Source organism: Pseudopipra pipra, chromosome 24 (assembly GCF_036250125.1).
Source record: "Pseudopipra pipra isolate bDixPip1 chromosome 24, bDixPip1.hap1, whole genome shotgun sequence".
Lineage (NCBI taxonomy): Eukaryota > Metazoa > Chordata > Aves > Passeriformes > Pipridae > Pseudopipra > Pseudopipra pipra.
In genome coordinates this window covers 1-27,987 of record NC_087572.1, presented here as the reverse complement: position 1 = coordinate 27,987, position 27,987 = coordinate 1, and the positions used below count along the sequence as shown (strand labels likewise).

Here is a 27,987-nt window from a genome sequence, read left to right as displayed (position 1 = left end):
TGGGGCCGTGCCCACTCCGAGCGACCGGCAGCTCCCAAAACCTGTCACATCGTGCACTGCTCGGGCCAGGTGGCACATTCCAGGCCTCCGGCACCTCGGGCCACGCCGGGACAAGCGTTTCCCCTCAGAGGAGTGATGGCCCAAGAGTCGCTCGCCCAGAGCCCGCCCACAGCCCGCCCAGAGCCCGCCCGCGTCCCGTCGCCGCCCCACGCTGAGGGAGCGAGGGACTTAATAACAGGGGACTTTTAGGGAGGTCTGAGGGAAAGAGAGGAAAGATCACACCATCTTCCAGCCAAACGATAGGCAGATTGAACCCTTCAGGACCTCAGAGGGACGTCATCTTTAACTACTCTGCCCGTCTCCCCAGGATTGGCCTTCCCCTCCATCCCTCTCCTGTGCTACAGCTGGCGGGATTCCCAACAGGAAACTCAGCAACCCTCGGTGGCAGACAACACAGCTCTGAAAGGTACCTTGCAAGGGATTGCTTTATTCTTCAACAGAACAAAATTTTCATTCCTTCTCCCGGCAGGCAGACCACCATTTTCCCTGTCCTCCCCTGTCCACACCATTCTTCTCCTTAGAACCACACATCCTCAGTTGTTTGCAAAAAGACTGCAGAGCATCTGTACCACTACAGGTTTAGAGGAGAAAAAAGGGAAAAATAACAAGGCAGAAAGGTGAAGCGGTAGTTGATGGTTTCCTTCACAGTTTCAGTTCTTGTATTGGAGAGACCATGATATTGACTTCCCTTATCTCTAACAGGATCTCTCCCTGCAGGTCAGCATAGGAAGGGGAGACAGATCCCTGCACAAGGAAGAAAATAAAGCCTAATTCCTATCCCTCCTCCTCCGTGGCACCATAAAGATTTCAGCAGAACCAAAAACTGCCTCACTAAAGCAGCAACAGGTTAGTAACCCTCTACTTAAACAGCAGCATCTGACTTAATTCGGAAGACTAGTTCCAGTAAACTAAAGAAACACCGTGCTCCTTACTAAAGACAAATTTAACTTTTAAAGTTAATAGTGTGCAGGTAACAGTGAAAATGACAGTATTCAGTTTTGACCTCCTACCATTAACCTTTAGGTGATGCAACAATTTCAGAGTAAGGTAATGCTGACAAAAAAACCCCAACCCAAAACAAAAAAAAAAACCCTGCAAAAAATTGAAACACAGAAAGCCACCACAACATGCACAGCAGAAGGCAGAATTTCAGAACACAGTCTAAGGCTCACCATTAATGAAAACAACAGGACAAGTCACATGATCATTTATATGCCTTTACAGTCTAGAGTCATCTTCTGAAAATTGAGTATTTGTTTTGGATTCAGCTTTAATTGAGATGAAAGTTAAGCTTGACTAAAATTTTTGAAGTCTCACATGGAAATGTGGTATTTAACTTTTTTAAAATATACCATAAAGATAACATGGCTTTTAAAAATTTGCTTTAGCATATAGGCATTTATAGACTTTTGTCTATAAAGACAAGCAGAAACAATAGTGTTACAGTTTGCCTTTTTTTTTTCATTTTATTAGCACAAAATCCTGTAGTGAGTGAAAACAAAGAGAACGTACACATGTATTTAGAACATGGAAAACTCACTGCACAAATGGGAATTATTTCATTCTTCCTGTGATCTTGCCAATTATTTCTTCTCTTACCTTTAGTATTAGAACACTCTGACAGTGCTTGCAAACTACAAACCCCAATCTTACAAGCCTGCAGCACTTCCTTAAAAAAAACAACTCTGCAGTTCCATTACCAAAAAGGGGCTCAGCCTAGGTTTAAGAGAACTGACCTAGAGCACTTGAATTCCAAAGTCTCCTGCTGTAAAAAAAAACCATTTATTCAGTATGTGCATATACCCTAACGTTAATGCATGTATATTCATTTTTACATAGTTCAGTTAAAGTTCTTTCTATAAGCACAGAAGCATTCCCATGGTTACTTCTGACCACATAAATACACCAGTTGCAGAGATTGCTTACAGTTAGTTCTTCTTGTACAAACTTTTATAGTGGCACTTGTATAGTCGGTCCAATGGCTTTGCAACACCTATACACACATAGGGACAGGTAAAGAGAGGCAAGATCTTTACGGGCCAGTGGCTGAGCTTACTGCATAGCAAGGCTGATGTATAGTATGATATCGACTGTAATAATACCAATATCAATAAATTAAAGAATTCAGATAGACTGCCCATAGTATGAAAGTAAGCATTCACAAAATCAGAAAAAACACTGTTCTAGTCAGCTCGGTGACAAACAAGAAGGTGTTTGTCATAGTACAGAATCAACATGCTTTCAAAGTCCAGTATTATTAGTAGGTTATGGCAGATCGATACTTAATTGCCATGCATGGATAACACCCTCAGACATTTTCCTAGGAATTGTCTTGATTATCAGCCAGAGTGGAACGAGATCCACCAGCAGAAGTCAGTAACTTTGTCATTTTTCTTTGTTTGGGAATAGCTGAAAGTGGTTGCTTTATTTCAACAGATGGCAGACATTTCAGTTCAGTTAGCCATGCAGTTTTGTTTCATGAACAGGATTAATCACACAGATTTATGACATCCATGTTTTTGCAAAAGAGAGCAGGTAGTTTATTTCTGATTTTAATACTTCCCTTCCATCAAAGGGGACATACCAAGAACTGTGGTCTGAAAGAGAAGTATCATGATCTCTTAAAATGAAGCCCCAGGTCAGTTCTCTAAACAAACATAATCACTAGAACAGAGCTCTACCTTGCATCCACTTAACAAACACAGAATTCACAAGAATATTATGAACACACCAGCAAGAGCTACTTAATGGAATGATTCGTGAGACCAGCCTCAGCAAGCAAAAAGCCTGAGTTTCACAAGCCTTAATAACACTATTTTTTTCTTTTTTGCATGACAAAAGGGTAAACTTAAGCAAAAGTGGATATTCTACAGATTAATTTAAAATAATAATAATAAAAAAAGTTGAGCAAGTGACTATTCAGTGTTTCACACAAAACTCAACTCAATTGTTTTTAAGTTTTGACCAGGCAATCAGTCAGAGACAGACTGTTAAAACAGGATTCCAAACCAAAAAACTACTGCATTTGCAATACAGCTGGTTTTAACCAGCATTTCTAACTCCACTGGCCTCAAAGTATTTTTACAGTACTTTCAGTTGTCCAACATCAGTTACAAGCCGCTGTTCCACAGTTAGGACCACTCTTCTCCTCTGAAACATACTTCAGGCTTTCAGACTACTCTTCTCTTGTTCCACAAAACTTTGGAGTGAAGAGCTGACAAGTCTATCCAAGGTCATTAGCTTTCCTCTAGACTGCATTCCTAGGTGTGCCGTTGTGAGTCACTGCTTTCATATTTGAGGTGCTTGATTGATGGTTGCAGATTCTGTGGGAGGCAACACCTACTTCGAAGACTTCATGAATGGCTTTGCGGAAGCAATGAAAATTGTAGTCTATCAAACCTATCAAGAAGGAGGGGGAAGGGAGACAAAAAACTGTGTTCAGCTTGGCATATTTACATAAACGGAGCTTCAAAATCAATATAAAATGTTACATTTAACCAATAGGTATTTTCCTACTTATTTTAGTATCAACTTGGGCTCAGAAGATTTAACAAAGTTTTATTGATGCTAGTATTTATTTGGACCGTCTCAGTTTTCTGAAAAAAAGGTACCAATTTCAAATGCAACGTGTATACTCATAATTAAACAGCAGGTAAGGGGACCATTACTCCATTCTACTTATTCCAGTAGAGCAGATGGTAGTGACAGAGCTCACATTAGCTACACAAGTAATTCCATCAGGAACACAGTGATTAAAGCGGATTCACAAAATTAAAAATAAGACTTCATTATTCCTATCTCTAAGAAATAAGAAAATTCCTTCCCGAAGAAATTACACAAATTTAGTTACACAAAAATCAAGGTGACTTGTAAAGTCATACTAATATTTTGCAGTTGATAAAAAACATTAGATAAAAGCCTGTCAGTGGTGGGGAAGTCCTTACCTTTGCGCTCAAAACTCTCTTCTCTAAGAATGCAAACTAATGCCAAAAATTTTGTTACTTCCTTTAGGTACAGGACTGTTGTGTTATTGAGCTTGATAATTGCCATTGACTCTTTATCATAAGCACTTCCAGTGCCATCTTCTTTTAACCTGGAAAAAGAATGACTTAACCCAAGGCATAATCTAACTGGCAGGCATATGTAACTTCAAGACAAATACCTGTTAAATGCAGTTAGAAGAATATTACTCATACTGAACGTTGAGCAAGTGGAGAACCTGCAATGCAGGTCTTAATACTATCGTTGAGTAAGACCATTATCACACCTTAAGTTTCTCAGGAAAGCTAGACCTAAACAGAGTAGAGGCCTTCATTAGATACTGTCTGTCTTAGATGAGCAGTTAAGAGCAAGCTATCAGCATGCATTCTTTTGATGTCACTGAAGTGGCATCTCGGTGAAATTAATTTTGGTAAATTAATACAAAGGCTTCCTTAGTGAGGTTGAGTTGGAGGGTGCAACAGGACCCTTTTTGGTCTTAAGCTGAACCAGCCTGCATTTACAAGATCAGATTAGCATGCTGCTTTCTATCTGCAAGTTATTAGTGTTAGTTAAATTACTATAGAAGTAAATGATGTATCGCAAACTACTTCTATGCACTCCTGAAAAAAAAAACCAAAACAGCTACACAACCCTGGATCGATCCATCAGGAGACAGACCGTTAAATGTTGCAGTATTTCTTGGCAGCACTGTATTTTCCAGGCTACGACCACAGTTCTAAGAGAAGTTACCGCTTCTCCGGAACCACTTCAAAAATTCATTGTGAAGTATAATTCTGCTGTAAATTGTGAGACATAAGCACTATGTGCATCCCTCATTGAAAGTCACATATGCTATTCTGTTCAGATAGCAGCAAGTCTCAAAGCAGTATCACTGCAAGTTACACTTACGAGCCACGGCATGCTATCGACTGCAGTTATTTGCAGGTATTAACACACTTGCAACCACCATGCCAAACAAGATACAGCACTATTTATACTTTACATGAAACACAACTTTAACAAACATCAGACAGCTGTCTAGGGCCATGAGTGGTGGGAAAGAAACCGAGTAGAAATGTTCGATTCAGCTGCCAAATCATTTGGCTTTATTCTAATTACTTACAGAACCAATGTGCTCTAAAGACCAATCAATAGCATCTCGCTGCATGACAAAGCCAGCACGACTTGCACAGTTTGCAGCCCATTCTACAAATTTGAGGACTTTTTTTTTTCCTAAGAGTATTCATCACTTACCCATATATACAGGAAACATCTATCACTACATCAATCATGTCACAGCACAACTCATATGACTGCATGTCCACAGGGGAACTGTCTGTTGCAATGTAGATTTTGCTGACTACATCGAAGAGAAAAGCTTTTTCAATGCCTGAATTCTTCAGAAAGAGAAAGAATTTGGATGAATTTTTAAAATCTCAAGTAGAATTCATAACTTTCACATTCTTAACAGCAGAAAATTGTTTAAACATAAGCAATTTAGAGACTCAAGACAGATTGAAGATTTAGAACATATAGTTTATAAATACAATACCCTTGTTCCCATAGTACATATGAACATTACACAGTTGACAAAAATAAAACTGGGGATTCTGTTGTAATTCTTTTTAGTTTATCATTTAACAGATCATAATTCAGGTTACATTTTACTATGCTTCCAGAACCCACATTCAGCAGTTTACCTCTTCTGTGGTTCTGTTAATTCCAAAAGAGCCATACATTCACATCCACCTAATGGACTGGGATCAGAGATGAGATATTTCACAGTAGTATGCTGACACTTAAGTTTTACGCTTGTAGTATCTTGGCAGTTCAGATTTTGTGTGAGGCAGTTGCCACATAGTTTAACGTGCAGAGCAACTAAGTCAGCTTCTGAACTTAAAAATCCACGAAAAGTATCATATTACGGCAGTTATGGGTATGGAAAAGCACCAAGACATTTGTAATTGAGCAATTTGGCAAAGTGCGTGTGCTCATACTAAGTTCAGAAGCCTTTTGCAGTCCACCAAGTTACCACATATACACTATTGGCAGAGCTTCTTTTCTATTAATGCACCCAGAATCATTCCTTCTCTCTTCTTTCTAGCTAGTCTCAGTACCAAAGACAGTGTCCTGAGGACATCCAGACAGTCCTTTTGGCATCAAGATCACACTCCATACCCTCATGGCACCGATCAAGGTGAGCATGCCCTTTATCCACTGGGTCAGTCCTCTACCAAACTTAGCAAACAAGCATTATATGGTAGCATGGGGCAACATGTCTGAACACAGAGCTCCTCTCAGTCATAACTGTTTTTTTCCATGTTGTCCACATGCCTGCAACAGACATGATTTAAATGAAATGGTCTTGTCTCGAGGGTGATATTTTATTTGATTTAAAGTATACAACAGCATATTTCTATGTCACAAATTCTATAAGAAATGCAAACACTAAAAGAATAAAGGCAAAAGTCTCACAGGCCATATGAAATAGACAATTTAGTTCCAGACCAAGGTCATATGACCAAATATGTCTGTTGCTACATTAGACTACTAAGTGCCTTAGCAAACTAATCAGTATATCCTGCAGGAAACTTCCCTAACAACTGTTATAACCAATCAAACTGCGCTTTGTCAACATTTAGAGAAATCCCCACAGAGCATGCACCAGTACAATTTAGCTGTGGTAGAGAGCTTCTAATGTAGACATCCAGGTCAGCAGAGTACACCCACATGAGTGCCACTCAAATCTCCCAAGGGCAGATCTAGTCAGCGTTCCTTGGCAGAAGGAGTTGCTTTACCATTCTGCATATTTCACTCAAAGTTCTGTTAGATTAACACTTACTGATATAAAGATATTAAGTAGGTTTTCCAGGGTTGGCAGTTGTGGAATGAGCTTCTGTACCACTTTACTGAAGGCTTCAAATATTGAATGGTCATAGATACTGGTCAAATAAAAGCTGAGATGAGGAGGGAGGGCAGTGGAAGGAAAAAAAAGAAAAAGAAGATTCAAGAATATTTCAGAATTGCAATAGAAAGGTTAAAGCTATGTTCTGTAACATTCAGGCCTGATGCCTTAGCTGGGATGCCTTTATCACAAATATGTCTGACCAATGCACAAAGAACCTAATTTCTAAGCGGTTGAAGTAACCATGAAAAAGATTTCCCCCATCCCTTAGAGATGGGAGACCAAGGATAAAAATTTGAATATTCTTTCACAACACACTTTGCCTACAGAGTGCTTATTACGAAGGTATAAAAAATGCTCAATTTGATTTCTTCAAGTCCTGTTCCTGGCCTTCCACTTTGCTCACACTAACATCAAGATACTGGCTCCACAAGAATCAAAATAGCAGTAAATCCAGAGAAGAGACAGCTTGTTTTAAAGGTGTCTGTAGAAGATACCTTATAAGTGAGCCAAATATCAAGTAACAGACTAAGCTTTTAAACCAATCATGCTGAAAAGTCAGTGCTACCCAGGACTAAAAGGCAGAGACCTTCCCCCCTCCTTTCCCTGCCCCTCCAGGCCACATGTACAAATTTGGCCTGTTAGGCTGAACGAGAAGGACCTTGAATTATCATCGAGTTTATGAATAATCTGTTCATTGAAATCCGATACAGTAGCCTGCCTTATTTTAGTCAGCCTAACAGCTGAAGCTTGTCCATAAATTCAGCGGTGTATTTTTTTAACAAGAGTTTGTTAAATAATAAGAAAGTAACCAGACCTTGCTCCAGTCAGTCCAGTATCGCATCTAAAAGCCATTAATCTGCATGCATATCAGCAACAGGAGAATCACATATGTCAGAGTCTTTCACTCACCTAAGGTGAAGTTTTTCGAGCCCAGCATCCGTAAGATCATCATTAGCCCTCTGATGAATATCCCTCTGAGTTTCTATTTTATGGTCATCTGATAAACCATCAACTTTATGAATAAAAACTTCAAAGTTCATTTCTGGGTTGACCTTGTAGGCTTTTGAAACTGTAATGTGCAGTCTTGTTAAAGCTTCCATGTAGTCATCCTGTAAATCAGTTTGGGCAGGAATGAACGATAAAGCTTTCTCTCTGATAACTATTCCATTCTGCACAAGGACAAAATATTTCAGTGCAAGAACTTCAATTCTGTAACTAAATAGAAGTCTGGGAGGAGAGAGAGAATACTCTGAAGTGTGAGGAATCCAAGCAGCTTAGATTCTGTCATGTCAATTAAGTTTCATTAGCTATACAAAACTAGACTTCAGAGAAAAGGTGGGTTACATTTCAGCTCCAGCAATAGGCAAGCAGCGATCTCCAAAATGGTCCTAATAGCCAGGTAATCTCCCATAGTGCAATTTCTAGGCTTATTAAAAACTGCCAGATACCCTGTAGTATCAGTACTAGAAACTGAGGTCAGAAGTGTGCTATTACTAAATGAACTCCAGAGTAGAAGGAAGGGATAATTCCATCCACCTAGCACAGCAGGTTCTTGCTATTATTGCAGATAAGTTCAGAGTACCAGCCCCTTTCCCCTCTCTCCACCAGTAGCACATGTTCCAGTCACTTCACAAAAATAAAACCACACACCAAAAGTCAGATTGCCAATGCATCCCTTCATACGTAGCAGATGTTTTACGAACTTATCTAAAAATATGAATTACTAGCTTCTCATTCAACTCCTCTCACACAAAAAGTAAAAATAAAACTTCCTTGTGATTCTTAGTGATTTGTATTTACCTGGGCATCGATAACATATATTAGAGCACCTGTTCCTCTGAAGATCATCTCATAATCAAATGTTGGATCAAAAAAGTCCATCTGTCCAGGAAAATCCCATATTTGGAAATTCACAAACGAACTGTTGGAAATATCATCTTTGTAGATTTTGTTGGTACTTTCCAAGAACAGTGTCTCATTGGGAGACATTTTGTGAAACACCACCTGTTAAAAGAACACAAATAATAGTCTAGACTTTACCTTATTAGAAGAAATGGGTGAAAGTTTTGTGACTTGAATCTTACAAATAGGTTTATCCCTTCTAAAGCATACAGCTTCCTTGTGGTAAATAGACAGCTTCCTGCATCAGCTAAGGAAATGACCTACCCCCAACCCAAACCAAGCAACTGAGTACAGTTAAACATTTTCACAAGTCCAATGGTGAAAGACACAGACATCCCAGTTACTCTTTCTTCCTTGCAAGTCTAACACAGTATGTTCAATTTCTGTTATATTCTTATCTGGTATGAAGCAAATGTGTTAATTAAGCAACTGCAAGCTTTTAAAAACCTTTCCTTTCTAATCTTAGAAATTCCTAAAGGAAGCTTCACTTTTAGTCTGGTGTCAAGTGTTATAACACAACATAATCAGATGGTTCCTAAACGACAATAGAAGTGTACAAAAATAACATCTCGGTTTTAGAGACCTGAATAGCTAAGTAGTGTGCCATCTATTAACAACTGAGTTAAGTTTGCTGACCCTCTCCTTTTAATTAGAGATTCACAGAATGGGTAAGGTTGGAAGGGAAAACAGTGGGGTGATCTGGTCCAACCTCCCTTTTCAAGCAGGGTCATCCCAGAGCACATTGCACAGGATTGCATCCAGACGGTTCTTGAGTAACTCCAGTGAGGGAGATTCCACAACCTCACTGGGCAGCCTGTTCCAGGGATCAGTCACCTGCACAGAAAAGAAGTTCTTCCTCATGGTCAGGTGGAACTTCTGTGAAACTTCCCTAAAGAAACTAGGAAAGATTTCACACTACTTGGTAAACACTTTAGCTGCAGGGTGAAAAACATACTCATTGCTAGAACTCAAAAAGCCCCACTGGGATTTTAGCCCTTCCCTGTACAAACAGAACTAGCATGTAACTCCACAGCAAAGCAGCCTGTAGCAAAAGCGGTCAGTGTCAACAGTGAACACTGTGCTAAAGCAACTCAACTGTGTAATATGAAAGTTATTCCAAACATAATGTGGTCAAATACTAGGACTCCAAAAGAAAGATATTTCCTATACAGCACTTGGTAATTCTGGTTTTATCAGATGTTTCATACAGTTACAGAAGTCATCCATTAGAGACCTGGTGCAACAAACTGTCAAAAAAACCTGAAAGACAAAGAACTCTACACCCAGTATAGTTAATGGACTGTTTAGTGAGGTTCGAAGTAATATGTCACCTAAGGAAAGGTTTAGGAGGCCATGATCTTAAACAGCAGAACATTTGTATGGAAAAGTAAGAACAGTTCTAGATACACAGTGGCTGTATTGCATTCTTAAGGGTTTGCAGCATAGTTTTAAAGCCTTCTGAAATCAAAATTTCTTTTGGAACTCAGCATCTCCCACAGAAGTGGGACAGAATTAGTAAATTCAGTTAAAAGCTGATAAGTCTCTGGGAAGCAATGCCATCATTTCCATTTCCCCTGCTTCCCAAAGCAGCACATTTCATCAGATTGGTGTCCCCCATCTGAACTCTTTCCAGGTTCCTATTACAGAGGGACAGCACAGTAAGTCCAGTTATACAAGTCTGCACAAAAGTTTGTTTTATGAACCAAAGCAATCATCACATTCCCAAAATCTATTACCCTCAATTTGCTACTGAGTATTCAGAGGTTATACCAGTATGGAAAATCCAATTGTCCAAAGGAAAAAGAAAAAAGAGTTCCTCCACAGGACCATAACTTTTTCTTTTGCAAGAGGTGTCCTATTAATATTGCTCTCAGTGGAAGGCTGGAATGGTTTAAAAATTCATGTTTTCCACAGAAATTTCTAGACAATCACAAAGCCAGTACTTTCCACGATACAGTGTTTATCTTGCATATCCCTGTTCTCTGGCAAGGTGATCAACAACTAGTTCCCAGACAGAAGGGTTGGGTCTGGTCATGGACATTTTTGAACTAGACAGATCTAAGACCAGGAACACTGTTGATGAGAAATTTCTTGATATTACAAGAATGTCTCAAATTATTGTCACAGTTAGTTTGCTCAGGCAGCATCACAATGAACTCCTAGGTATCAGAATCACAGCTTCTATCTAATTCCTAAGCCAGATCGGTAACCAGTGGGCAAAAGATAAATCCTATGTCTCCTTATTGCATACTCAGCATCACACTATTCCTTACCTTTGAATAGGTCCTCAGAGAACTGAGGACTATCAACATTGGCCATAAAAAAGTCCAAAAGCTACATCTATAAAGAGACCTGTAAAGTCTTAAAATCTATCTGCAATTTGGAGTTGCTGCTTCCCTCTAGCTTTTGGGGGGTTTTTCAACAGTGGATAATACGATAAGATCTCTAATGAGAGTCTACAACCAGTGCCGTTCACATGACTAAAAGACTTAGAAAAAGACTTTTAGTGAAATCACTGCATTTGCACATATAGTGGGATCGTTCGACCTAAATAATGGGGAATAACTGACAAGACTAAAAAGCAATGACAGCCTGGTCTGCCACTGTATTTCAAAATTTCTCACTAACAGATCCAGTCTGAAGTCAGTTTAGAACTCATCAGCTTACTGCAGTATATGGATTACCAAGCAGTCTGCATAAGATGGCAAAAAGAAGCAGATTCATCCCTGTTATACTGCAATGTCAAAAAAAGGATTCCTTCCATAAAACCTTTACAGAAATCTCTATAGGTTTTCACACTTGCATTTGAAGCAAGTTTGAGGCCCCTAAGCCTCGAGCTTGAGAACCACGCATTTCACTAGTAACATCTTCCCATAAAAATACCACTGAAAACTTCACAGTTGGGACCACAAACATAAAATTTGCACTGAGGAACAAGGATCATTCTTAGCACTACTCTTCTACTGAGCTACGTGGCAAATGAAAATAGCCAGTTTCGTCTTATTTTTATTAAGAAACACTAGTGACTTCACAAAGCTACCAACAAACCTAAGGCACTGAAACTCCTCCTAATGCATTTCCTCCTTGACTCTCGTTTGCTCGGCCTAGCGTACTAAAGAGAACCAGAGGCTGTCCTGCTCATACAAAAGCAGAAGTCTCTTTCAAAGCATCAAAAGGCATAACAAAGCTCAAGTCTTCCAAGTGGAAGCACGCTAAACACTGCACACCTGTACCGCTCACGGTGCTTTCACAGCTGTAAGAAAACACCTCACGATAAACGTCACACTAGCATCTTCACTTTTTTACTTCTGAAGCGTTAAAAGTGAAGAAATGCAAAGGCTACAACTTATGCTACACAACCTTCCTCTCTAGCGCAGACGATCAGAGTCCGTTCTGGAAAGTAAACGTCTTTAGGCAGGAGGCTCCCGTCGTTTCAACTTCGCCACATGAGCCCACAATAAAAAGTAGGAACGGCCCGAACAGCAGCACAGCAAATGAGAGATACAACTCGGCGCCGGGCGGGGAGGCGGGGAGCCGCCGGCGGCCCCTCACCTTCTGGATGGAGGATTTCCCGCTGCGCCGCAGCCCCATAAGCAGGATCCGTGGTTTGGAGTCCGCCCCGCCCGCGCCGCTGCCGGGTCCGCCCGCGCCGCCGCCGGGCCCGCCGGGCCCTGGGCCTCCCTCCAGCTCCGCCTCCTCCTCCTCCTCTCCGTAGCCGAAGTCCTTGGGGAACGAGTCCGCGGCGCCGAAGCTGCCCCCCACCAACGTCGGTTCCTCAGCCGCGCCCGGCGCGCCCGCCCCGCCGAACTGCAGCGCCATGTCCGCCCCGAGCCCGCTGCCCGCCAGCGCCCGGCCCGGAGCTTCCTCCCGTTCGCCCGGCCCAGCCCGACACGGCCCAGCCCGGCCCGGATTGGCCGCTGTCAAAGCCCCGCGCCACCGATTGGCCCGGGAGAGGCGGCGAGGTGGGACGGCCCCGGTCAGACGACCCGAGTCACCTGACGGCGCTGCCGCACGTGAGCGGGAGAGGCGGGGCGAGGGCACCGGGCGAGCACGGCCCGGGCAGAGCGGGGCGGGGGGGGAGGCACCAGGCAGGAGGGACTCGCCGCAGTCTCGGGGGAGCCACACGAGGCCCCCCTGTGCCCTGTCCCTGCTGTGGAGACAGGCTGCAGGTTCCGCTTCTCTTAAGGCGCAAAAGCAGCCCTCAGCGGGGGAGGGGGGCGGAGGCCACCCCCTCTAAGGAAACGTTACCTTGTAAAGCAAGGTTCTTCGTTAAACAGTCATTAATTTTAGCAAGGTTCTTCAATTAAAGAGTCATTCCATTTTCTACTGGCAGCCCAGTACAGGCAGGCAGCTCAACTGAAGTTTTATCAAACTTGTTACTGTTATTTCATTACGATCCTAAATTAAGGCTCACAGGAACCAAACTGCTTTTCAGAAGGGAGCAAATACAGTTATGAAAAACGTAAGTCTGCATTACTGCCCTGGCACCCAACATCTCGACTCAGGAGTCCTTCATGCCCAGTTTATGGGCTTGACTAACACCTTTACCCATCTTGCCGCTTCTTTAGCAAGACATGCCAGTCCCATTACTCAGAGAACATGTTCAGCTGTGCATTTCCTATTGCATTATCCTCTCCCTGTTTGCACATGGTGCAACTTAACGCTAGGGATATGTTCCATCTTACAAGTGAGCTTTCTCTCTCCTTTTTTCCAGAGGTTGGAGCATTTTTTCCTGCCTTTTTTTTTGTTTTTATTTGTTGGTTCAGGGTAGGTTTTTTCTAATTAATGCTTTACAGACTTAACACAGTGTTTTCCTCTCATTTACCTCTCTTCTGGCCTGTTTAGATCAACATTAGATACACTAGTAAGTAAGCAATTATTATTTCATTAGGCCTTGATTAGATTGACTTAAAAATTCTGTCTGATCCATCCTACCACACCTGCAAGACAATCTGCAAAACCTATCCTAAAAATAAGGAAGTTAAACTAACAGCCAGTAAATCTAATATATAAGACAACTTCATTTCCCCTTTCCTTTATTTTTCCTGTCATCAGCTGCCTTTAAAGTACCTAATTTTAGGATAGGAAACAAATGCAGCTATTTAAAAATGTATCTCTCTTTTTTTTTAATAAAGGTCTATTTTGCATTTCAGAAGAGTCATGAAGCCAATTCAGGAAAATGGGAGACAGAGCATAGGCAAAATTAGAAATCACAAGTCACACACCCCACCCTACCTGGATTTTCTACCCTGCCTAAATTTTCTTTTCACTGTTAGATGAATAAGAAAGCAGAACTCTCCCCACTACACTCCTACACGTGCCACCGTAATTGCACAGGACTTTAATTACAAGTAAGAATTTTTTATTCTGTTCAGAACTGTCCAGGTGGACAGTTCTGGATCAACTCTCCAAGGCCCAGTTGCTGACACGGGATCAGAGACACAAACTGCATGGAAATAGGTACATCTCATACAAATCTGCATCTTCAGCACTGTGCTATGTCCATCACTTAACTATACTTGCTGGTTTTGTGCCTCTGAGTAGACACTTACCCTGTCAGCTTCAGGAGAAGCCTAACGTCAGTGCTGAGTAGCAACACAGAATGTAACTTGAAGGTCCTGCTTTAGTTTACAGTTAGTCCATCTGTGCCACGTCGCCCCCTTCAGTTAAAAAAAAACCAAGAGAGATCAGCAGTTCAAACAGGACCATTGACCATGATGTGAAAATTACACAAAGCTGGCAGGCACAGTTATCTAAAAGTTCATCAGAACTGTCATCTTTTCTTAAACACAGAAAGAAGATTGGCTAGTATGCTTAACTCATCAGTTGCTGCTGCAGCTGTATGCTCATGATACTGCACTTTCTTTCTTTAAGACCATGAAGTAACAAAGTAGACAATGCAGAGTTCACACACACACATACACAATAAAGACCAGAGTTCTCAGGAAGCCCTTTATTTAGTCAAGGCATTAAAGGAAAAACTACTGTTATTCACCATGCTTCTCATCTTGAGGTGGTTCATACTGAGCCAGCTGTGGATTTAAAGAAAGGAATTCAGTTAGTTGCAACATTTCATATAACACTCTACATTAAGAAATGTAGGAAAATGTGTGGTCTGGACTTGCTCCATTTACTTTGTGCACTTTAACTCACTCATCTTCATTCAAGTCCATTTTCAAGTGAGGAAACAAAGTAACCCTTCTCTCAAAACATCCATTTGTCACACTGTATAACCACGCAACCGTAACAAGGAGGCTGTCTAAAAGCACATAGGTCTTGCCCTTAATTTTTCACTGCTTCTTGTTCTAGGACTCATTAAGTACTTTACATCTTAAATAGCAGTTGATAATGATGACCTATAAGCTAAAAATGTTGAAGAATTAGGACCATCTCTCTGAGATATGCTGGTTTGGTTTACTCAATTTAAAAATTGCAGAGTGACTTAAAAATAAAAAAAGTACATAAGAAATAAATTAAAATACATGTGTTCTTTCCTCATAGCAACACTAAACTGCAGCAATCTCTCTGCTGCTAACAAAAACTGCTAAAATAACATTTTTTCATTCTTGTAGATTTTACTACAGCAGATGGCTAGTACACAATCAAAAGTCAATTTTCTTTTCTACCTGAGGCCTAACTATTGACTTCCTGTCCCTGCCTTCAACACACATACAAATACCTGACATTCTGAGCAATAAACGTAAGGAAAAAGACAGATCTTCAGATGATTGCAACAGAAGTTCTCAATAAACGCACAGATAATGGCATATATTTTATGCTAGAGGATTGCTGAAAGAAAGCTAAACAGTAGTGTTCTCCCTGCATTCTGTGTGAAGTTCTACAGGATGTCAGAATGATGGGCATTACACAGCAGAAGAAAGGGGAAAAGAAACCCACACTAATACTGGAAAATATGTAAAGTAAGAGTTATCATTTGAAAGATGAATAACGTGAAAGCACAAATGAACCCACGATTACAGAAAGGCTTACTTTCCTGGAACAAGTCTTGACTTCTTTAAAAGAGTTCTTTAAACAAAGACTCAGATTACTCTGCTCTCATCTGCCTGTCTTACTATCGGTTGCATTTTTAAGTCTGCTGCACCAAGTGAACTGCTGGTCTATTGCTACTCCCCCTAAAATTCTGCTGTTTGCCATATTTCCTAGGAAGAAATAGCAAATGTAGCTGTGAGGACTCACAGCGGGTAACAGAAGACGAGGAGAATTATTAGAACAGCAAGAGGGCACTCCAGCTAAGAAATACAAAGGGGTAATGCCCAAGAATCCCTTCTCCCAGAACTGAAGTGGGGTGGCTGTCTCCTAGTAAAAAGCTCTGTTATATTCACATATAACAGCCACCATCCATTTCCAATAAATGCACGTAAACCTGTAGTGGCACATAAGCTACTGGAGTATTAAGCACCTCAAAAGTTTCTTTCTTCAGTGTTTTTAGGAAGCTGTTCACACCTCCGAGCTCTTTCAGACAGCCTACAAACCCATTAAAGAATGGTCCTGCCTTTAGCAGCACTTCAGACTCACTGCTGTTGCAGACAGAGAAATACCAGGGTCATTTTAGGTAAAAAGCATAAATTATTGTTCCCTGTGGGTCTAATAGCCTCCACTGGTGACATCCTGACATGTGCAAGGGTGTGCCTCTGTGCCAAGTGACACAAAGTAATATAGAATATTCCTCTTTCTGTTTGCCTTTTGAAAGCCTTTGTAATGGATACATGACCTGAGTTTTTCAAAACTCTCATGGAAGCATGAGCTACATAATATCAGACAAACACATCCAGACAGGATTGAATGAGGGCATATTAGACTTGATAACCCAGACTTTACCTAAATAAATAAAATCCCAAGTTTCGTAATATTATATGTTATATTCTAAAAGAAGTGTCCCATTAAAAAAAAATAAGCCTTAACTACAATGAATTCCATCAGCATTTCTCAGCCACGAGGCTAAACAATGCCTCAGTTACTCTAACAGAAGAAAGTCAGCTGTATTCTAAGTATTAAAGTGGTTTTTTGTTGTATGATATGGAACTACAGAGTAACACCAAGTAGACTTTTACCTTGCTTTTCAGGGTTTTATTTTCTTCCAGCACAGCTTCATATTTTTCTTTCATCTCTGCCAGTTCCAAGCGAAGTGCCTCTAATTCTGGATTCTCAGGAGCTGAAGCTCCCAGATGATGCTTCAGAAAGCTGATATTTAGATGTTAAGTATTTCTTCAGTTACACAGTATAACCACATTTTAGTTTTAACACTTACGTTGAAGTTAGCACTGCAGTACACATGACCAAAATCACAGTACACCACTGAGATTACTACAGTGCTTTTCATCCTATAGAAGGAAGTTAAAAAAATAAAAGAGGTTTTTAAACTCATAGCTATATTCCTTAAAAAAAACAAACACAACCAAAAACAAGACATCAGTACAAGTTCTTCTTATTAAAAAAAGCCAAATCAAACAAAAAAGGAAATGTGAAGAAGTAAACTTCAGAAGCCACAGACACTGCAGGTACTCAAATGCTGCAGGTCTACAACTCTGTAATGGCCTATAACTTAGCTTTTTAATTGTTGGCATACTGATAGCCCAGTTCTCTTGCATCCTGTCAGATTCTCCCTTAGCTTGTAAGAAGGCAATTATTAGCCAAAATGCATCGATAAAAGCCATGTTCTCAAGGCAAGGTTTCTAAATGAGCCTCTCCAGTTCACCTATGAGTCAGAAGCAGTACTGCTATTTCACATAAGGTCTCTACAAACAAGACACAGCAGAGAAAAAGGATACTCCAGTGCACTATTTGGTTTCTCTGGCTCTTCATATAAGGCTACCAACACTGCAAATGGAAAATATTCGTCAATTGCAAGAAGTTCACGCAACTCTTAAGTTTTTGAAACACATACCAACAGTCAGAAAGCATAACACATTTATAGCACATTTTTCCATTTAACATGATTTTCACCTGTATACTCTGACATAAACAACAGGTCTGCTGTACAGAAGTAGACAGAGCATTCCACCTAGTAACAGCTAAATATAAGTTTTCTTCATCCCTAACCCAAGTCTTTGGCTAGTCTAGCACAGAAGACAAAATGGCCTGGACAATTTTTACACATTCCACATGCAACACTAGTATTAGCTTTCATCAGCAAGACTGAAATTGTAACTATTTTGAGATTCTCTTAATGTATCATTATTTCCACTTCTTTGAACCACAGGACATCAGCAGTTCTGTAACTTTCAGCATAAAAGCAAACCTCCATCAAACATCTACAGTTACAAAACTAAATGGCTACTGTCAGAGTAGGTGACACTGATAATCTTTATGGATGGAGCCCCTAAGGGCCACAGAAGTCAGACACGAGCAGCAATACCCTGACAGCTTAAATAAAAGTAGCCATATACATGGAGAACTCAGTCACACGAATACTCAGAAAGTTCCCAAACATAACCATTCCCCACTCCCTACAGGGGCAATGTGCCAGTTCCAGATATTCAAACTATACAGTCAAACTGGTTTTAAGCTACACACCGCCCAAGTTAAAAAAAAAATTAGGATGCCTCAGTGCTTGGAAGGCTTGTTTTGCCATTGCATTGAATGGTATTGCAATAGAAAAATCAAATGGTACTCACACACCAGGCCAAGAGTCTTAATGCAGCACCTATTCGCTCGACATCCTAGATCTGCTGCTCCCTCTTTATACAGCATATTTTCAATCAGAAATGGAAACAGATTTTTGCCACATACTATTAGAAGGTTCTCAAAAGACTTCAAAAGAATTTCAAAGATGCCAAGTCATACGTGTCAAGTTTAGCATCATCATTTTCCCCATTTTGATACAGATAGTCACTCTCCAAAACATAACTTTCATTCATTTTAGAAAAAGCACTAAGCTCTACTCAAGAAAGGGTCTTAAAGAATTAAAGTGGGGTTTAAAATAACACTTGCTGTTATACCGTCTCAAGCATTTACTTTCTCTGTAGAGCTCTGGCAGAATAACAGCCCCCAAGAAATTAACCAAAAGCACGCATTGAAAGAAGCACTTTGGCCGAGAGTAAGAGAGGTCTCCGACACACCTGTGCGGAGAGAGGAACAGCCCTGTGTCCCACACGCACCTCTAACAATCGACCCCCACAGGAATTAACGCTTTGTAACTCCCAGGGCGCGTTTCCAGAGGCCTGCGGCCCTCCTCCGCCTCCCGGACTCCATTTCCAGGCCACGCCGCACCAAGATTTTCCAGGAGAGTTCTGCTGCCGCCCCCTCGCCGACTGAGGGGAAGAGGCGGACGACGAGGCGGGAGCCGGCGGGGCCACCCGACGGGCCGCCACAACACGGCCGGGCCGGGCCGGCAGAGCCGCAAGAGCTGCCCGCTGGCCCCTCACGGGTAGGAGACTTACCCTTGGTGAGCACGTCCAGCACCCCCGACTTCTCCAAGTACTGGCGGAACTGCTCCCGCTTGGAGTCCGCGGCCTGAGAGAGGACGCCCACACGGTCAGATCGGCGGCGCGCCCCGCCTCGGCTGCCGAGGCGGCTCGTTGGCCCGGGCCGGCCCCGCTTTCCGCCGCGGAAGCGGCACGAAGGGCCGAGCCGGTGTCGGTCCCGCCGCTCCGAGCGGGAAGCGGGGCAACACCGCACCCACGCCGGCACTGCCTCCTACCTTGTAGTGCGCCATCTACCCCGCACCGCACCCACCCCGCCGCGCGCCTGCGCCCTGCGCTTTAACAGCGCCAGCGCTTCCCCGCCGTTACCGGAGCGACGGAGCGGCGGCACCGCCCTCGGGCCTCGCCCCTGGCCGGGCTCTGAGGGCTCTGAAAGCGCTGTCTCTCCGAGTGGCGGGGCCTTCGGCCGGAACGCTGAGCTGTCCTGCCGGGGCTCGAGGGGTAACTGCAGCGCGCTGAAATCACAGGATCACGGAGTATTTTGAGTTTGAAGGGACCTACAAGGATCATCGATTCCGACTGTCGGCCCTTCACAGGAGCATCCCCAAGAGTCACACCATGTGCCTGAGAGTACCATGTAAACACTCCTTGAGCTCTGGCAGCCTTGGTGCCATGAGTACTGCCCTGGGGAGCCAGTGCCCAGGCACCCTCTGGGGAAAGAACCTTTTCCTGACATCCAACCTAACCTTACCCTGACACAACTTCAGGCCATTCCCTTGGATCCTGTCACTGGTCCCCAGAGAGCAGAGATCAGTGTCTGCCCCTCCTCTTCCTCACACAAGGAAGTTGTAACCGCAATGAAGTCTCCCGTCAGTCTTCTCCAAGGTGAACAGGCCAAGTGCCCTCAGCTGCTCCTCACACGGCTTCCCCTCAAGGCCCTTAACCATCTTGGTTGCCCTCCTCTGGACACTCGCTAATGGCTTAATATCTTTCTTGTATTGCAGTGGCCAAAACTGCCACAATATTGAAGGTGAAGCCTCCTCAGGGCAGAGCAGAGTAGGACAATCACAGGAGGGGGAAGTTGCAGCAAGCAGCAACTGCATAGCTGTCCACTCGAGGGGCTCCAAAGAGTGATATGTGGTGAAATCTTTGCATCATAAGGAAAGTAATTTGCCTTAGCCTGTTTAAAAAAACCCACAGAAGTAGTTATACCTGTTTATTTTTGTGAAAGTCTCTGGTATCTACTGACAGATAAAATCTGTTTATTATAGAAGTTAAAAAAAAAAAAAAAAGAAACAACCAAATGATCTTGCACCTGTGATGTTAGGGTCTTTTCATACTTCTACTCTGTGCTCTTCTGCAACGTCTTCAGTTTTCACTGGAATTAAGTTACACTTCTCTGTTGGCAAGGTGCTGTGATGAAATGAAATATTTGACCCTTGTCCAGAAAAAAAAAGTTAATAAAATTCTGCTCTCAGCAGCAGAAAAACAAATTCTTTTGTAACTCATCTTGAACAACAGAAATGCAAATGTCATATCCCATATGTAAGCATCTAAATGCTAACTTGTTATTATTTGGCAGTGGGACCGGAGTGCATTAAATACTAGGCTTTTTATTACAGAGACATTAAATGCAAAACAAGCATTAGCAGTTATCACCCGCAGAATCTTATGCATCAAGAAATGCAAGAGTTAAAGCCACAGTAGCAGTATTAACTGGCCTAAATCGGGCTATACATTTATGTGCATTTCAGTATATTACACAATGTTAAATTTTACAGTGTAAACAGAATTATGTAGGGCTGTATTTATGTACACACACAGAACGATATGAGGTGAAAAGGATACCTGCTGAGAGAAATTTACAGTGAATAGTTGTAATAGTACTAATGTGTGTTTCGTACGTGGACAGGGCCAAAAGAGCTTTTTAGGTTTTCAGGCTTCTTTTTTTCTAGTATTGTACAGCTTTTCAGCCACTCTGAAGCATGGCTGTCTGGTAAGCACAATAACAATGCACCTTAAAGGATTTAATTATGCTGTAACATCATGATGAAACATCTCAAAATATTTTTCCAGTACATGCACAGTAAATCCCATCCACTAGTAAAAAAACCATGTGTATACACTAATGCATCTCAGCTGTGACCACCTCACCAAGTATTTACAGCCTGTCAGTGCTGTGCGACTCAAGTAAATGTATTTCATACATAGAAAGCTCTATTACAAATGTAACATAGTATTTTGTTCATCTTTGCCTCCTTTACTATTTCAAGGTATTTCTTGGAACTTCCATTATACTGTATGGACCGGAGCAGCAAGTGAATGAATATCCTTAATGTCTTACTACCCCCATAAGAAGCATAAACAAAAATGCTCCTTCTAAACAAGTATAAGCTTTGTTTGATTTAAAAGTTTGTCAGAATTTGAGGGAAAGACAACAGAAAGGGAGTAGTTTTACAATTTGATAAACCTTTTATATGTCTTTTGACATTGTAACTGAAGGCAGGAATGTACTACTGTATTTACTTTTTTTTTCCTCTCTCTCTTTTTTTTTTTTCCCTATTTTCCATAGTAAGCCTTCTGGTTTGTGAAATTCAAAATTTCTGATTAATAAATTTCAGTAACATGTTTTCTGATTTAAAAAAAAAATTGCTATCTTTTTAGTGTTATGCAAAATGTCAAAATTAAAGCTCACAGCTTGTTTGCAATTCATGATGCTTTAAAAATGTAATAGTGTATTGAACTCTAATAGTAAAAGAAATTCACTTTGATTTTTCTGCTGAGGAAGTCAGTGGTGATACACTGAAAAAGAAAGTGTACCATGGAGTCAAAGAATTAGTGATCAGTATATCAAATGTTTTGTTCTTTTTGTATTTAACACAGTTTGAAGAGTGGGATATGTTTGACATTCTGCTTTCAGACAGCTATCAAAAGTCTGAATTCTCAGAGTAAGTGGAAACACGTTTACCAAAAAGTTTTTCTGAGAGCGCCAGTGCCACCTTTAGCCTAATTTCATTTACTGGTCTTTGTAAAAGATATTGTTAGACTCTAAATTTTTTCTCCTACTTTTATTCAGTTTAAATAGTATTATCATCTGTGATTTTATGCCAGACTTCTCCTAATATGTGGACTTAGAGGGAGTATGTTTTCCTTTTTAGCTGGAAGGAGTGTAGAAGTTTATACACTGAGGTCTATGCCACATTTTCTTTACAAAGGAAGTAAAGGGACTGTTTAAAAGTCACTTAGCTACTGTTCAAAGGGTTACACAACTTTTCTATCTATGTGAAAAAGCTGGTTAAAGTTGAATGATTTAGCTACTCTTACACACAGGTCTTGCTTATGTCTCCTTGTTCAGTAATTATTCCAGCATTGATGGCTTAACTCCCACTATATTTGAAGATCAGTAGGGGCACGCCTGCTGCTGGCATTACTTGACAGTGACAGTTGCCTGGACAGAGAGTAAAGCTTAGGACTATTCCAGTTTCTACTTTGTGTAGATTCTGAGCTCACCTTCTCTGTAGAGTCAGGAGTGTCTGGTCGGCTAAAATTTTTTACGTCAGTATTGTAAGGAGTTTGGGCGTTATTTGCACTGAAACTGCTTTGTCTTCTGTTGCTGTTTTTTGGAAGAGAATTTGTCAAAGCTCCTGCGCTCTCAACCGTTGCTGAGCAGTTCCAAGACGAACCAATTCCTTGCTGTTGCCTAAAACAGGTACAAGGAAAAGTTGTATTGGGTTGCAGTGAAGTTTGAGATGGCATGTCAGTAAAGCTTCTCAAACACATGTTTGAAGCCATATCTGCATTCTGAGTAACAACAAGGAAATGTTTCTTTTCGGCCTCTTTTTGTGCATCATGCGCTTCAGTCCCAAGCTCACCAAGAAAACCCTCGTTATTATTCATGCTGGTATTTTGAGTCTGATTGTCTAAGGCATTTGTAGTTGGCCTCTTCTTTGGCAATTTATTCTCCTGATTGCAATGGGTGTAATTACTGCTGCTTTCTGTATGATTATTTTGCACAGACTGAAACAGAGAAGGAGAAATTAGAACCGGGTAGACGGTAGTGTCTGTTTGCTTTTCCATTAAAAAGGTATAACTGCTAAGTGCACAAGGAAGAGTTTTCTGAGGGGTGGTGGGTATTCCGAAAGAAGATTGCGGTATCACAGAGTATTTCTTAGATGTGTTTATGTGGAAATTGTCAGAGTCGTCCTTGTTTTTATTCTGCTCACAGAGTCCTATTTTAATTTTTCGGAATCCTAAGTGGATAATTTCCAGGATATTTAAAAGCAATGATACAGTCGCTATTGACTGCATGAATAATATAAAGACTGTCTTTTCTGTTGGTCTAGATACAAAGCAGTCAACTGTGTTTGGACATGGATCTCTCTGACATTTATAAAGGGGATCTAGATGAAAGCCATAAAGGAGATACTGCCCAATCATAAAACCGACTTCCACTGCAGACCGTGTGAAAATATGTATCACGTAAGTGCAGAGCAAAGAGCCTCTCAGGGGTGCTTTATTTAGCTTTCTTTGATCCAATTGCCGGAGTTCTCTCTCCAGCCTTTTACGATCTTCAGTCATTTCTAATTTGGTGCTTTCAAGTTCCACCTTTACCTGAGCTTTCTTTTTTTGCCTCTCTTTTTCCAAGACTCTTAGTCTGTATAAGGCATGACCCATGTACACCAAGGAAGGGGAAGACACAAATATAACTTGCAAGACCCAGTATCTTATGAGAGAGATGGGAAAGGCCTCATCATAGCACACATTTCTGCAACCAGGTTGCTCGGTATTGCATATAAATTCTGATTGCTCATCGTTCCAAACATCCTCGGTTGCCACTCCAAGGACAAGCATTCGAAATATGAAGAGGATCGTTAGCCAAATCTTTCCAATAATAGTAGAATGGATGTGGACCTCCTCTAAAATGCCTCCGAGGAAATTCCAGTCTCCCATGGTTATTCTGCCATCTTAACACTAAAATGTATGAGAGAAAAAAAGTATAAAACATTATAAAATCTGCATTCCTTCCTTAATGCATTACAAAAAAGTAACACTGGGCAAAACTATCGTAGCTTACACGGTAACCATAGCAACATGAACAACTGCTCACTGATAATCTGGGTATTATTTTCTCTCATCTACAAGATGGAGAACTGCATCATCTGCCCGTGTCTACTTTATCTTTAAAAGATATCCTGATAAGCATATCCCTATGAGGTATTAAGCACCCTCAGACTGCATCAGATCAGTGGAAACTAAGGTACCTCGACTTGTAGCAGGATTTTAAGAGCATCAGTGATCCATTTGAACCGTCATATGATAAAAATGTAAGAGCAGTATGTTATACTTAGGACACTTATGAAGTGTCCTAAGTATCCTTGGAACATCTTTTTCAGATGTTCCAAGTCCCACATCACAGCTGAAGTTATGGTAATGTCTAATTACTGTTTCACAGTGGAAACTGGTTTTACAAAGGAACTCCAGAGGGAATAAAGCATCTCACTAAAATTTATTTGTTAATTTAAAAAATATATTTAAGCATATAATTTTGTGCAGACAGACATTTGCTCTTTGTTTGCGGATGTCGATGATAAATAAATAGAATTACCATAATCGGTCTTGTTTCCTCTGATCTATGACACCTGCATTTAAAATAGTGAATAAGGGCCTAAGTGTCAAGAGTTACTATTTTTGGCTACAATTCTTTGAAAAATAAATGATTTATACAAAAATTCTTTACCAGCATTATGTCTGGGGATAAGCAGTACATCTGTAGATTTACCTTTTCATTGTATGTACAGCACAATTCAATAGATTTCAGTTATACTGAAAAGGAGAATAGTATCTTTTTTTCAGTATTTTTTAGGAAAAAAGTGGTTTAACATAGCTTTTCCTGTTCAAATGGGATTAATTTTCACCCTGTAAAATAAGTGTTAAGAAATGAGAAGGAAGTTGGAGTCTTACGGTTGCAATACTGATGACTATAGAGGGAACTTCATGTAAAGGTAGCCTTCTAAACATGAAAATACTCTTGCAAATCAGTATACAAATAGGCAAGTTAGACATTTTTTAAAGAGAAGAAAATTAAAAATAAAATTAAAAATAAAACATACCTTTTTTTACAAAAATGTGTAAAACTAAACATCTGCGACGTCCAATAAAAAGTTACAACCACTGCCATCTTCCATCCATCTGAGTAAATTGTTCTGGAGGCGGCATTAGCAGTGCAACGGCCAAGGACACAGCCTGCTATTAATGTGTAACTCCACTGCTAGGACCAATATGAGTTAAGAAGTATATAGGACTATAATGTTCTTTTAGGTGATTCTCATCAGTGCTCTACAAAAGTGTATTCCTGTTTCAAATGTCCTGCGAAGGGTGAATAAACTTCCTCTGCTGAGCACTCTAAAAAGCTAATCATTATATTTTAATTTTGGTGCTGAGGATCAGTCAATAGGTCATGTCCGATTTCATAGTTAAATGACAGCTTGCCTGGAAGTACTTAATCATTTTGGCAAACTAGCAGTCTACGGCCAGCCATTTCCAGGATTCTAAACCTATGTCTCTTCTATGGAGTACTTAAAGTGTGTTTCTAAACATTTTTCTGTTCTTGGTAAAAAATCATCTAAGTCTGCTGAAGTGGTCCACTGACACCCCCACACCCTCCCAGCTCCTGCAAGGATGCTGAAGAAGATACGTTTGAAAACCCTGAGTATTCAGTGAGACTGAACTACCACAGCTGGAGGTTTACTTGTTCTGTAAAAGCTAAATGTTAAGGCGAACATTTAATGGTCTGCACACCATGTCCTGGGATGCGTTGCCTCATTCAAAACAGTATCGCAGTCAAATAACAAGCAGGTTCGCTGCAAAATGTCCCCCCAAAGTTTTAATGACTATATTATGTTTTCTTAGTTTAGGGTCAAATGTCACAGTAATCATTAATCATTCAATCATGGAAATATTCTCTGAAGATCAAGGCCTTTTTATTCCTATTCATCAATAATGTCTACTTTGTGTGCACAATTGATTTTTATTTTCTACCGTATTTGTCTGACCCACAATGGCCAGCTAGATAATTAGAGGCACAATGTCCTGTGGGCTTTCAGGGTAACATGGACTCAGTCCCATAGTTTTCTTTCAGTAGTGAAGTAGGATCACAAATAATAAACTGCAATAATGAGAAATCTGGACAACCGTACTACTCAATGTTGTCTTTAAGACCACCAAATTCAGAAGTACTGTGTTTGAAGGCAGATCAGAGATTACCCTATGAAGACTGAGGCACATACTCTTCACATTCGTCTGTTTTCTGGGCTGACTTTTGATTGTTAAGAAGACACACATGCAAATCAGTAGGTGCACATTTACGTTTTCACTTTCACAAACAAAATTTCTGAAGATGTCCTGTCATGTATCGGGTTTAAGGTGGTTTGGGTTTTGTTTGGTTTTTTTTAGTTTCTGTCTGCCTTTATCTTAGTTTGCTGTTGATATTTTTTAATTCATTTCTCTCTTAGTTCCTTAGCTTCAAAAATTTGAGTTTTCTATCTACTTTTATCTAGTTTGCTGTCTCCTTTCCTCTATTAATCTCTTGGCTTTACGATTTTGCTTACATATATGCACTGCTACTGTAACTTGCTCTTTTTAGTTCTCTCTTGACTGTCTTGCTCCTTTTTGCATTTTCAAGTTTCCTTCCATGTCTACTTTGATCAGGCTCACTCTCCCTATTTTTTTCTTGCTGTTTGTCTCATTGAGTCTCCACTGCACTCCATTAAGTCACCCTTAGACTGGGGAGTGTGGGGAGACATGACCCACAAAAGTGGGGCACAGGGGGAGCAGTAACGCTCCCCCCAACTCGGGGTCCTGGGGAAATCCCCTCCCCGGAGTGTGTCATCCTTCCCCCAAATAAAGGCACCAGCCTTTATTTGATCTTGGAGGTCTTCATGGTCTTGATAGGTCTCGTGGTCTGCTGGGGTTGGGGGGACAGAGCCTCCCCTCCAAATTGGTCAGAGTCCCCACAAATGGCACAGAGACTAGCTGAAAAATGATTGGGGGGCTGAGAGGGACCCTGGGGAACCCCCCGGCTTTGTCGCCCCCAATCGCTGCCGATGACGTTACATGGGAACAGCCCAGGTACCTTCCTGGGATCCCCCTCCCGCCTCCCACCCAGTTGCCCCCGGCCCCCCCTCGATTGGGTCCCACGGGGCCCCCGAGGCTCCGCCCCCCCCCCCCCCTCCGTCGCAACAGTGACACTGCTGGCGTTTTGGTGGCATTTCCCTCCGGGGCGGGGCCTCCCCCTCGCCCCCCCAAAACGGTCCCCGCGCCCGTCCCGGCCCCATTTGCCTCCAGGACCCCGCGGGATGCGGCCTCAGAGAGGTAAGGCGGGGAGGGCGCGGGCCCTTTAAGAGCTCTGGGAGGGGGTGCTGGCCCTTTAAGACCCTCCTTTACGGGACACTGGCCCTTTAAGAGCTACTTTTAGGGAACACTGTCCCTTTAAGACTCGCTTTTAGGGAACATTGGCCCTTTAAAAATCGAGGAGGGGAATGCTGGCTCTTTAAGAGACCGGGAGGGACACATGCACACAGACACAGACAGACAGACAGACAGACACACACAGACACACACACACACGCCCTTTAAGCGGAGATGGGGGTGGCGGGGGAATTCCCGTGTCCCCTCCGCCGGATTCTCCCGGCGGGGGTGAGGGGGATCCCGCGGCGGCGGGGCCAGCGGGGGCGGGCGGTGACGCAGTGGGAATCC

The 27,987-nt window shown here is 41.6% G+C and overlaps 3 protein-coding genes across 4 annotated transcripts; all 3 read right to left on the bottom strand.

Annotated features, from left to right (window-relative positions):
* Nucleotides 1–1,500: 1,500 nt before the first annotated feature.
* On the bottom strand, nt 1,501–12,756 carry RRAGC (Ras related GTP binding C). The gene is made up of 7 exons (XM_064635281.1): nt 12,404–12,756; nt 8,750–8,953; nt 7,859–8,058; nt 6,884–6,998; nt 5,296–5,438; nt 4,005–4,153; nt 1,501–3,459 (listed from the first exon to the last, which is right to left on the bottom strand). The coding sequence occupies exons 1-7, from the start codon at nt 12,668–12,670 to the stop codon at nt 3,308–3,310; spliced, it is 1,230 nt and encodes a 409-aa protein (XP_064491351.1). The 5' UTR covers nt 12,671–12,756; the 3' UTR covers nt 1,501–3,307.
* A 1,659-nt stretch (nt 12,757–14,415) lies between these two features.
* MYCBP (MYC binding protein) lies at nt 14,416–19,602 on the bottom strand. Of its 2 annotated transcripts, none has more exons than XM_064635282.1 (5): nt 19,512–19,602; nt 19,252–19,324; nt 17,641–17,689; nt 16,924–17,053; nt 14,416–14,511 (listed from the first exon to the last, which is right to left on the bottom strand). In XM_064635282.1, exons 1-5 carry the CDS (start codon nt 19,524–19,526, stop codon nt 14,431–14,433), a joined length of 348 nt encoding a protein of 115 aa, XP_064491352.1. In that variant the 5' UTR covers nt 19,527–19,602; the 3' UTR covers nt 14,416–14,430. The 2 variants fall into 2 exon arrangements, with proteins under 2 accessions (XP_064491352.1, XP_064491353.1); XM_064635283.1 differs by lacking the exon at nt 14,416–14,511 and adding an exon at nt 14,790–14,883.
* Nucleotides 19,603–20,450: 848 nt separating this feature from the next.
* GJA9 (gap junction protein alpha 9) lies at nt 20,451–24,183 on the bottom strand. Its single transcript, XM_064635280.1, has one exon. The coding sequence runs from the start codon at nt 24,181–24,183 to the stop codon at nt 22,621–22,623; it is 1,563 nt and encodes a 520-aa protein (XP_064491350.1). The 3' UTR covers nt 20,451–22,620.
* Nucleotides 24,184–27,987: the final 3,804 nt, after the last annotated feature.

Excerpts from the sequence above, each read along its gene's own strand:
- RRAGC (XM_064635281.1), bottom strand. The coding sequence starts at position 12,670 with ATGGCGCTGCAGTTCGGCGGGGCGGGCGCGCCGGGCGCGGCTGAGGAA. Across the intron at positions 8,059-8,749 it reads TATATGTTATCGATGCCCAG|GATGACTACATGGAAGCTTT; the intron begins GTAAATACAAAT and ends ACTGATTTACAG. Across the intron at positions 3,460-4,004 it reads AGAGAGTTTTGAGCGCAAAG|GTTTGATAGACTACAATTTT; the intron begins GTAAGGACTTCC and ends CCTTCTTGATAG.
- MYCBP (XM_064635282.1), bottom strand. Across the intron at positions 17,690-19,251 it reads GCTGGACGTGCTCACCAAGG|TGTTGGTAGCCTTATATGAA; the intron begins GTAAGTCTCCTA and ends TTCCATTTGCAG. Across the intron at positions 14,512-16,923 it reads ATAAAACCCTGAAAAGCAAG|GGGGCGACGTGGCACAGATG; the intron begins GTAAAAGTCTAC and ends TTTTAACTGAAG.
- GJA9 (XM_064635280.1), bottom strand. The coding sequence starts at position 24,183 with ATGGGAGACTGGAATTTCCTCGGAGGCATTTTAGAGGAGGTCCACATC.